Here is an 11,720-nt window from a genome sequence, read left to right as displayed (position 1 = left end):
AACTGAGCCACAAAGTGCAATTTTTGATAGATTTATTTTAATTGTTCAATACTACTGACATTTATGGAGGTATGAAGCAGCTGAGCAGACATGAAAGGTAGAACATAATTTAAAAAAAAACAACATAACTGATGTCTACAGAGCTGAATGATACCTGAAATGATATTAAGGATGATGCTATTGAAGGCTGTGAGCAGATGGATGACACTGGGAGGGATGTTTAAAAGGGTGGTGCCATTTGCAGACTACAGAGGTGAATGCTTTGAGGAAGATGCAGCTGAGAAAATCTGCATCAGTGAAGCCTGAAAATGAAAAAAAAACTGCAAGGAAGAAATTTAAGATGACGCTTTCCAAATCAATGGCAGCGACTACCTTGTTTAGTCTGTCTGTCTTCTCAGTGGGTGCCACCCTCATAACGAAGGAGATATCTGGGGATCAGCACCAACACCACCACTGCCCTTTGGAGAGTAATTACATTAGCCTGCGGGATCACGTGACATCCCACTGTCCAATAAGGAGTTCCGTAACAGATGCCAGGTTTGACATATACATGCACAAAGGCTGCCACTAACTATATCTAGTCTGATAGTTTGGGATAAAACAAGAAGGCCTCAGCGGGCAGTTACCATGGAGACCAGGACAGGCAAAGAAATGAGGCGGGGTTTGACAGATAACGTCACAGAGAGGGCGAACGAGGTGAGACAGCGAGGGCCAGCGCGTGCGTCACTTCGGCGTCAGTCGGAGGTGAAGCTGCCGCCGCTGGTTCTCCCGGGGGTCAGCTCCCCCTATGCGCGCGCCTGTCCGCCCTCCGCCCGCCGCCCGGAACGAGAGCGAGGAGCAGAGCCAAGAGGTGTCCCCCGAGCTGACGGTAGGAAACCAGGTATACCGGGCGGAGCGTGGGCCGCGGCGCGTGCGGTAGAGTCTCAGAACCGGCAAGGTTGTACAGGGGGGCCCAGTAGGCAGTGCAAGGAGAAGGCACGGGAGAACCGCCCGGCGCGAGGATACACAGAGCGAGCGCTCCGCCCAATCCTGAGTCTGCGCGAGGCGAGAGGGGGAGGAGCAGGCTGACGCACGCCAATCGGCAATCAAGAAGGGAGTGCTTGAACCAACCAATCCAGAGCAAGGAGCCAGCTCTGAAACTTATTTTATTCCTGTCCAATAAGAAGGAAGGAAAGGGAGGCATTGGAAATAGCTCCCTAAACCAATCAGTGGAACGTGATTTGACATCAAACCACCAATTAGAAGAATATATGGCACTCTCCGAAGTAAAAAAAAAATGATTAGAAACTAGCTTTCCAGTTGGAAAAAATTAGTTTAATACCAATCACAGAAGATTAGAGAATATAATCTGGTTTTATCAATCAAAGAAAGAGGATTACAACTATTGTTTTTCAGAGAGATATTATAGCCATCCCTTTCAGAAAAGGATTACAGTCAGATTACTAATTATAAAATAGATTACAGGTAAATGATCAATAAGAGAGAGGATTGGAGTTAGTCTACCAATCCGAAACAAGACAAGTTTTTTGTCTTTGTTTTTTTAATTTTTATTGTTTTGTTATATTGAGGAGTTTTGGAATGTCCTACAAACCTATTGCTCCTGCACCAACCAATTCTGGATCTACTGGAACCAGCACCAGCACTGCCGGCCCAGGTACCCCTGTCCCTCCAGGTAATGATCCAGTATCCAATAGAACCCAAATCGCACCTTGCAAATTATTTTGATTCAGTTTTAGCCATCACTTGTGATTTTATTAATTATAGTAATATTGTGTTTTGAATCTTTCAGTTTCCAGTGTTAGTGTCCCCTCGCCGTCAGGATCCATCGTTGGAGCATCTGCACCTTTTAGGCCGCTTTTCAACGATTTTGGACCTCCATCCATGGGCTACGTCCAGGTAAGATGTTGATGATTTTGCTTGCTCCAACCTTCATAATATTACCATATCATGGATTCTTTGTAGGTTGCAATGCCTTTTAATGTGGATCAATGTAGGAACTATCTAGAGATGATGTACTTTTGATATCCCACAGACTTCTTGTAATACCCGAATGCAAAGAAATCTGCATTCTACAAGATCAATACAGCAACTAGTACCCTTGCACCATAACTTCATTATGTAAGCCCACGAGGTCTATGTTTCACACAAAATACAGATAAAGATGTAATTTTCAGTGATTTTTAAGTTCATTGCTGGGGCTGTGCTCTTGAAGAGTTTGACAGAACAGGTTCAGGGCTTGACCAACTACAAACTATTTTGGAAGGCACTAAAAACTGCATTTCAGTATATGGTGGAATAGCTTGTTAGATGCTGATTAATTTTAAAATGTGTATTGCCTGAATTGTTTATCTCTTGTTTTTGCTGTGATCTGCCTGGCATGACAAAGGCAATATAGGTGGAATATAAATATCTGAAATAAAAAAAAAATAGTTATATACAAGCATCCTTCCTATGTGAACAGTGAAAATAAATTGTATAATTTAACAGCCAGTGTTAATGTTTTCTGTTTGTGCACCTTTTTTTAGCAATACTAGGAATATTTGAGGAACTTAAGTTTCCTCCTTTTAGGCTTCCAGTTTAATCTGAAAAGGGGATCAGATCCAGCACCATGAATCTTCATTTACAACTATCTAGGGATTTTTTTTTTTTGCCCTATTTTATATACCCTCCTCTCCCAACTCATCACACCTAGTTACTGAAAACAGTCCTCAGCTGGGAAGCTAGGAGGGCTCCTTCTGGAGCACTGCAATTACAGGTCTTACATCTAGCCACTATCTGTCACCACTGTATTCCTGCCTGTGCAGATATCGGAAACCCTGAGTCAAAATGGCATCTAAGTTGTGCAGTCTCAGCCAAAAAGAACATCAGAATGACCAAGCTGGCTCATACCAATAGTTCATTTAGCCCAGTTTCCTGTCTCTGACAGTGGCCCCAAAATTATTACTAACACCCACCAGACACAAACCAGAGTTTATCCTGAGCCAATCAGAAAGCACCTTCCAGCCATCCCTTTTTATGCATTGTTATACAGTTGCATGGATAGTAGGATTTTCATGATTGTAGGTCACTTGGGATTAGGATCTCGCCAGCCCACACTTTTCAACCTTTTGAATTCAAAAGGATGGAGAAATGGGTGCCTACAAGCCAGAATACATTTAATTATGCTGGTAACAAGATCTCACCACACTCACTGAGGCCATTTGACTTGGCTGCTGTCTGCTTCCAGTCACATGGTATGTATTTAACTATAAAACAACTTCTTTGTTTCATCCTTTGTATTTAATTGCTTAATATTTCAGTAGATGATATTAAATGAATATGTGGGCTGGCTTGGTGGCAATGCTATGAACTACTGTGTAGAGAGCCTGGTTTTCCACTCCCTGGGTTTTCCAGAGGATGCTTTTAGAGGGAGTGCTTACAGCCCCTGGAGGGAAGGAGTCCCAGTCATTATAAAACAAGGACACCAAGTGGCCAGATTTAGGACCCGTGATTGCAGGACGCTGGAAGGAGTAATACATTGGCCTCAGCTGAGCGCTGTGCACTGACTGGACTAGGTGCAGTGGGAGGGGAATATAAAATAAGGGGGGGGACATTCTCTGGTTAGTTGCAAATGAAAGCTCTTGGCGCCAGATCCCAGCCCCAATTCTGATTGAGCTGGAAGCCAGAAAGGATCAGGTGGAAACTGCCAGCCCCAAATAAATAACCAATGAAGTATTACTCCTCCCTTCTCCCCCAAAATTCTTCCATTGTTTTCCTCACAAAAAGTCAAGAGCAGTTCTTAATTTCAGAATGTTTTATCATGAAAGGCTAACCACATCTGAAAAATATCTATTGTTTAGTGTTAAGTATAGCGACAAATAAGATTTCATAGGCACAAAGCTCCTGGCTGAAGTACTCGTGATCTAAAACAGTAGAGTCAGAATAGCAGAGAGAGGACGTATTAAATACTTGCAATAGGAAAAAATAAAATTCCTATTTGAAACCTGTTTCCTTGCTCATTTGTTGGCACGCAGCCCCTTTCCTTCTGTTTGCCCGCAGTAAATATCAGGCAGTCCACTCTATGTACGAGACGCCTTGTGTGGCTTGCTGGTTAATTATTTTGGTCAGATAGCCTTGGATTTCCAAACTTACCTATCCTATACCATGCATGCTTACCTCCATAGTTCACTCATGCCTTGCAAAGATATTTTTGCTCCCTTTATATGCCTCTGTTTGCTTTTTGGCAATCCAGATAGTGCAGTGGCAGTGCTCCAGCTGGGTGAACCTGGTACAAGCTAATAGGTTTTGTTTTTGAGAAGCATCTTGGTTTTCCTCCCTAGAGGTCTTTGAATCCTAGCCTGCTCCTGAAACTGGCTCTCCCTGGCAGACTCTGCAGGGGGCCCTCACCACTTGATATCTGTTCTTGGCTAAACAAGAGGGTACAAGAGACCACATTTCTGTCACATTGTCCCAGTAGCATGGAGGAGGAAGGGAGACTACACAGAGACTGCCTTTCTTCCTGGTAGCTGGAACCACTGTTGGTGCCATAATGACCTCATTCTGCCTCCCACACTTTTGCAGAGAATTGGGAGGGGTAGCAGAAGATGAAAACGCCCAGCTATTGCACCTTTTTGGTTTTTATTTATCCAAAGCCTTTCTGGCCTGTCTATCAAAAGCAAAGTGCAGAGTCCCAGACTGTCATGGTAGCGCACTTTCAAATAGTGTTTCCCAAACCTCTCCTGAAGGCACATCTAGCCATGCGGATTTTCGGGATTTCCACAGTGAATATGCAAGAGATATATTTGCATACCCTGGGTCTCCAATGTATGCAGATCTATCTCATGCATATTCATTAGAGATATCCTGAAAACTGGACTGGGAATACTGCCTTAAAAGTCGCCTCCTGTTAGGCATTGTGTAAGAATTAGCCCTGTGGGAATTCTGCACTACTACAGAGCGCAGTATTCCTACGGAATTCCCCTCCTGTACAGAATTTGGCAGGCCCCAGGGTGCCACGAGTGGGACGGCCTCTGCTCACGGCACGCCTGGACCTGCTTCATGTTCGTCGTGGCGAAGAAGCTGCGAGCGGAGGCCGCCCTGCTTGTGGCAAGAAAGGAGCAGGCCCTGGTGTGTGTGGGGGCCCTGGGGTATTTAGGACTGCAAGCCTGAAGGGGTGAGATAGCATGGGTGCCAGAGAGAGGGAGCCTGTGTTAGGAGATTGTGAAGGAGTGTGTATATATGTGTGAGAGATTGGGAGCTGGTGTGCCTGAAAAAGGAATTGTGTATGTGTAAGAGAGGGAGCCTCTACATGTGTGTGTGGGGTGAGTGAGAAAGGGAGTCAGTGTGCGGGGGGGGGTGAGAGAGAGGGAGCCTGTGGGAGTGTACAGGCTCCCTCTCTCTCTCTCTCGCATGTATGAGGGGATGTGTATGTGCAAGTGAGAGTGTGTGAGTGAGACAAAGGGAGCCTGTATTGGGGGGGGGGGGGGTGTATATGCTGTAGAGTGATGGAGCCCTGTGAGTGGATGAAGGGAGCCTATGTGAGGGGCAGTACTGAGAGAGGGATCAAACTCTGGAGTGGAGATAGAGTGGAAGGGATTGAGCCTAGGGGGGAGGAGAGAGATAGTGGCAGGTGGAGGAGTTGGGGCCTGAGAGCGCAAAGTGAAAGGAGACTGGTCAGGGGAGTAAGGAGAGAGGGTGGAAGGGACCCTCTTACAGTGAACTTCTAGGGAAATTCTGCTCAGAATATTTAAAACTCTGCATCTTTAAGGAATGACTTTTTTCTGTATTACATTTTACATTAATTACTTAAAGACTGTCATGTATATTGGGTTATTTAGACCAATGTAAAGTATGCAGAATTCACCCAGGAGTAAAGATTGAGCCCGTCAAGTTGTTTGTGTGTGGACAAGTCTGTGACTTCCAGCTCAGACTTCAATTGACTAATTTGTAATCACTATTATCCCACACCCAGTTACTGGAACAGGTAAACCCTGCTCATGATTTCAGCCACCACCAGTCAACAGATTGGTACCAGCACAAAAAGGAAAACAACTTGATATTCTATCTTTCTGCCTGCATTAACTGAGTAAATTGACCGTAAAGAAAAGTGTTTTCTGAGTTGAACCCCAGTCTGGAGGTTATTTGCTTTCATAAATATGTAAAACCATCAAAGACCAAAATGTTTGTTTTAATTAAAAACCGGAGTGGTCTTGTCTCAGCGTCCCTCAAAGGAATGCCTCCAGACTCGGATGGAAGTTTCTGACTAGCAGGCAGAGCGCCCTTTAATTTTTCTTCCCCAGCATGTGGAGTTCATTTCTGGGCTTGTAAAAAAAAAAAGATGCAGTAGCATGATTTATCTCCTGTTTTTTGTCAGTTCTCTTAATGTTTTGAATCTTTTTCTGTGAGAAACAGTTTTTAGTCTCATCTTCTACTGTCCAAAAAACCCCTCAACTGAGAGGACTCAAAAACATATTTATTTATTTATAAATTTTTTATATACCGCAGCACGTTAAAAACATCACCTCGGTTTACAATAAACAATAATTCAGCAACTAGCTTTACATTCTAATGATCATAGAACAAAACAAATACAAGAAACATATAATACAAGTTAAACAAGCCTAAAATGGGTAATAATATAGAAGGTAAGAATAATTTTCTAGGGATATTCAAACAATAGTAGTCAGGAGAATCCAAAATTGCATTCTGTTTGGAGAATGAAGTTGTATTTTAGAGGCAAATAACTATATATATATATATATATATATATATTTCTTCTCATGCCCTGCAGTTCTATATGATGGAAGTGCTCTCATGTGCAGTCTTTTTTTCTTGTATTTGTTCTGGGTTTTCCCTTGGTTGTTTTTAATATTGTGGTTCTTTGATCAATGACAGTTTTGTTTTTTCTTTTTTTTTTTATTTTGTTTGAGATGTGAACTAATATCGTTTGTTTTTTTTTGTTTGTTTTTCAAGTTGATGTTACAATTGAAATGCAAATAAAAAATTAAATAAGTTCTAAACATCTGTATCTCTTGCTGATTTCTTCCTTCTTACTACTGATTTTTTTTTTCTTTTTCTTCCTGTTCTTGGTTGTTTCATCTTATATTTCATGACTTTATTTCTCCTCCTCCTATTGGTTCACAAATTCTTGCATGTTGCTAGGATTCCTGATGCGTTCAGCATTGACTCTGCCCTCTCTTCTTGCTCCCAGTCTCTTCCTCTTCTGCATTTCCATTCACCCTGGCCCGTCCTCTCCCAGTGGTGAAAGGGCCTGGGTGGCACGCGCTGGCTTAAAATGTTACTGAGCCCCTAGTGATTTTTCACCAGCAAACTGAGCAGATCTTTACAGAGCAATCGTAAGCATAGACATGATTGCAGAAAAAGACCAAGCAGTCTTCTGCTTACTAGTCTCTCACACAGGGTTCTGCCCTGTCTGCCACTTTCACATCTACATTTTGCAAACTACTCACTAAGACTTAGATTTATCATTTTGCTATAAATATTGCAGAAATATGGCCCGATTTAAAAAAAAAAAAAAAAAAAGGATGTAGTTAGTGTAATTTTTGAGATACCGCATAGAGAGAGAGAGACAGACTCTTTATAAGGCTCTCATAAGTAAACTATTTATACCACTGTAGAAGAGGCAACTAGTAACTCTGGGTGAGGTTTTGAGGGGGGACAGTCTTACATGCAGAGTACACGTCAGTGAAGATTTGTACATTGTACTCTCGACCTAGCTTGATAGCCGCTAGGTAGAGAGTGCATCAAACTAGGTCGCGAGTACATTGTACAAATCTCCTCATCTTTCTGTCACCTTTCATCACTCCAACTCACATCACTGACGTATACTGTGCTATTCGTACCTCTGCCTGTGCACATGTAAAACTGCCACCCTCACCCTGAGTTCCTAGTTGCCCCTCCTGCAGTGGTATAAATAGTTGACTAATATGTGTGCCTCTCCCTCTTCTCCCCCCACCAGTGTCTTGCTATGCATTATTTATCGTGGGTGTTATGGCATTATCATGGGCGTTAGGGCCCTAACGCGATTTGATAAATGACCCTGTAAAGCAGGGGTTGGATATAGTCTTTATGCAGACTATATCCAATTTTATGTTCCTGTCCTGACTTTCAGTACAAGATGCATTAACATTACTGTCAAAACTCTGTCAACTGTCAGTTGTTGGATGGTAGATAATAAAATTAGCACTAAATGTAAAGAAAACGGAGTTGATTGTTAGGAGGTTTCCACCCCTAGAAATGAATCTCATACTTCCAGGATCTGCAGAATCTGAGCATTATTCCTCACCCCTCTTTCACTACATTTACACACAAAAGCAGTGGGAAAAGTTCCCTTCAACTTCTCAAGCTAAAGCTTTTCTTTTATCTACTGATGTTTAGCTAAAATCATCCAGTAGATAAAAGAACAGGCCCTTGTTTTATCCAGATTGCACTATTGCAATTCCTTTTTCAGGAGTTTATTTTAGGGTTATTTTTAGGTTTGCCAATGACAAACCAAGAGTCATATTTTCTAAAGTTCCACAAAAAAAAAGGTAAAAATATGATTGTTTCTTGGGTTGTTAGGAGAGGGTGATGGGGTTTGATGAAAACAAAAATAATTTGTTATTGTTTGCTGATGATTTGTTGTGATTTCAATAAACTTTCAATTATTAAAAAAATGGTTGTTTCTGGAGCTGAATTGGGGTTAAGGAAAATAATGGGTGAGTGGATGCAGTGAGGATTTGGCATAAGTTGATATCTGGCAGGGATATGAAGAATTAAAGATGGCTGACTAGAAATGCTGTTATTATTTTGTTTTGGTCTTATTGTATTTTGTATATGTTTGTAAACTGCTTTGATCTGTCACTAGAAGGCAGTATATAAAGATGTTACATAAAAATACAAGCTTTCCAGACAGCTTGAAATGCTGCTGCCTGAATACTGAAGGGTACTTACCTTCGGGATCACATTACTCCAATTCCTCATGCCTTGCACTGGTTGCCAGTTCAGTAGAGAACAAGATTTAAGATCTTGACGCTCATACATTAAAAAATGTATAAAGCCACACTTAACTCTGACCTTCCAAGAGGAATCATCTCACTGTCCCATCCATTTGGTTAGTGGAGTCTCGGGATCACATTTTTTGATGGCGGGACTCCTACTTTAGAACTCTGTTCTGTAACCTGTAACCCACACTTTCAGGAAACCATTGAAGGCTTTATTTTGTACCCAGACAGTTGGGCTAACCGAAATAGCCTAGGTGTGGTGTTCAGTGTATGCTGGCTTCTTGAGATTTTACTTGTTAGGTGAAATATGACTTACGACTTTAAGGCCGATTAGTACTGGGCATATGTGCTTTCAACGAGCAGTCACTGTTTTATTGTGTTTTGTCTGTACAGTGTAGAATGTGTTTCACGTATATGATTGTTACCTGCCTAGAAGTGTAGATAGTGCAGAATAAATCTAGTCTGCTGGTGGCTTGTTTACTTTTTTTTATATTTGTATCTGGAATGTTAGTATATTCAGCAGTGCACAAAATAAACAAGTTATACCAGCCCTGCCCCAAAGATTTTGGTCTTACACAGGAGCCTAGGGAGGTTAAGTAATTTGCTTCAGGTCTCACAGAGTACCTGGTGTGTGTGGGGGGGGAATGAGAATAGAACCGCTCTCCCTGCTATACTGCTCATCCAGATAAGACACCTCACTGGAGGGACCCTTCTGAAATGCTTTCACTTTGTGACAATGGAAGTATTTACTATAGAAAGATGGTTTTGTTACATTTGTTGTTAGGCAGGGTGATGTCCTGTTTACAGCTCATTGTTTCCTCATTCCAGGCTATGAAACCACCTGGATCTCAGGGATCTCAGAGCACCTACTCTGACCTGCTGTCTGTCATTGAGGAGATGGGCAAGGAGATCCGGCCCACTTATGCTGGCAGCAAAAGTGCCATGGAGAGACTGAAAAGAGGTAAGAAAACCTTTTCTTTTTTTTTCCAATTAATTGTCCAGCTTTCCTTCCATTGATTTTATAGTAATGTCTTAAGTTGGATGCTGTGGCTGCAGTATTCATTGAGCCCTGTGATAGGGAGGGAGTGTCTGCCATTGCACACAGCACCACCTAGACGTCAGACCCAGGATGCACATGGCCAAAGATCCTTGCGGCAGTGACTGGGCTGGTTGATCAAATGGGTAAAATCCCAGGGTAGTGGCTGTTGAAGGTTCAAGGCACTATAGCCCATTAGAGGATGGTTCCAATTGTGCTGGAAGCCGAAAAGAGCTGGAGGAAATTGCTGGGCCCAAAAGAGAAGCGACAGCTTTCCCTCTGAACTTGAACCTGTGTTGCTCTCTCTCATTTATAAAATTGCAGCTTGTGATTGTGATCTTGCTATGTTCTGGTCTGTCCTTGCAGGAATTATCCACGCCCGGGCACTCGTGCGAGAGTGTCTGGCTGAGACAGAGCGCAATGCACGTACATAACATCACCTCTTGCCTCACAATTGGGATTTTGCTGGGATACTTGGTGCCCAATGGACCTTCCCACCAATCAGCATCGTGGAGTGTGTCCTATCTTCCACAGACCCCACAAATCAACATCATGGAAACTTTATTCCTATCTTGAGTCATAACCCTTCAGTCACATCATGGAGACTTTCCTGCTCCCCACCAAACCTATCCCCTTACCTTGCTTAACTTCAGGATCTCACCCACGTCTTCCCTCTCCCTGTAAAGAATTATAAGGGCCCTTGGTCTAACTCTTTTCACAATGTCTTTTAAGAAAAATAACTTTTTTTATAAATAAAGTTTTGCATTCAGGATTAATATTTCTTTTGGTTTGGATTTGGAAATGAGCATATAGGCAGGGTAGGGCTATGCAGGTTGCATGGTTTGTGTACGTAAATTAGATCACACCTTATCTCGTCTAGAAGTCAATTTGATTGAATAAATGTTGATACAAGGTCCTAGTCTCCAAGATTGGATGCAACCTAGAAGCCACTCAGCTACTGCTGCTCCTACAGACAAAAGTCCAGCACCCTGTTGGAAAGATTCTTTTCAGAGTAGGAGGGTCACAGATAATTTATTTATTTATTTATTTTGATTTTTTTCTATACCGGCATTCGTGATAACATCACATCAAGCCGGTTTACAGTAAACAATGGGGTAATAACCGGAACATAGAACAAAATATGTAATATACATATTATAAATACAGTTACAATAAACAAGGATATGTACAACTAGGAGTAAGAAGAAGAAAAGATAGGAACTTTAACATGTTGTATTAACCTGTAGAATGGTAAGGTTTCCAAAGATGGAAGTGAATGATTTACAATGAATTGTTCAGTTCAAAAATGCAGTTTTTAACAATAAGGAAGAAATCATAAATAATGAAGATTCTGGATGTTTATAAAGTGTAGGGGAAAATTATCAGGATAGTTATAAAAGAAAATTGTTGCTTGGAATTTGAATATCGGAGAGAATTGTTTTTAGACTGGGTCTGGGAAGGCTTGTTTGAAAAGCCATGTTTTGAGTTTTTTTTCTAAATGTCAATAAGCAGGGTTCTTGTCTAAGTTCCGTTGGTATGGAATTCCAAAGAGTGGGTCCTGCTGTGGAGAAAGCCCTATCTCTATAAGTTATATGGAGGGAAGTTTTGGAAGGTGGTACCTGCAGAGACTCTTTGTAGTACTCTCTTATGGGTCTGGAGGAAGTATGCTTTATGAAAGGGATTTGTAGGTTAAGATTATTAAG

General features: G+C 41.9%; 1 protein-coding gene across 6 annotated transcripts; it reads left to right on the top strand.

Annotated features, from left to right (window-relative positions):
- The first annotated feature begins 726 nt into the window (after positions 1-726).
- On the top strand, positions 727-10,795 carry CDK2AP2 (cyclin dependent kinase 2 associated protein 2). 6 transcript variants are annotated; one of them, XM_029575221.1, is made up of 5 exons: positions 727-868; positions 1,569-1,672; positions 1,790-1,896; positions 9,810-9,942; positions 10,384-10,795. In XM_029575221.1, the coding sequence occupies exons 2-5, from the start codon at positions 1,579-1,581 to the stop codon at positions 10,449-10,451; spliced, it is 402 nt and encodes a 133-aa protein (XP_029431081.1). In that variant the 5' UTR covers positions 727-868; positions 1,569-1,578; the 3' UTR covers positions 10,452-10,795. The 6 variants fall into 6 exon arrangements, with proteins under 6 accessions (XP_029431081.1, XP_029431083.1, XP_029431082.1 ...); XM_029575223.1 differs by having other exon boundaries at positions 730-868; positions 1,572-1,672; XM_029575222.1 differs by having other exon boundaries at positions 737-880; positions 1,572-1,672.
- Positions 10,796-11,720: the final 925 nt, after the last annotated feature.

This window comes from Rhinatrema bivittatum, chromosome 13 (assembly GCF_901001135.1).
Source record: "Rhinatrema bivittatum chromosome 13, aRhiBiv1.1, whole genome shotgun sequence".
NCBI classification, from domain to species: domain Eukaryota; kingdom Metazoa; phylum Chordata; class Amphibia; order Gymnophiona; family Rhinatrematidae; genus Rhinatrema; species Rhinatrema bivittatum.
This window is presented reverse-complemented; position numbering and strand designations above follow the sequence as displayed.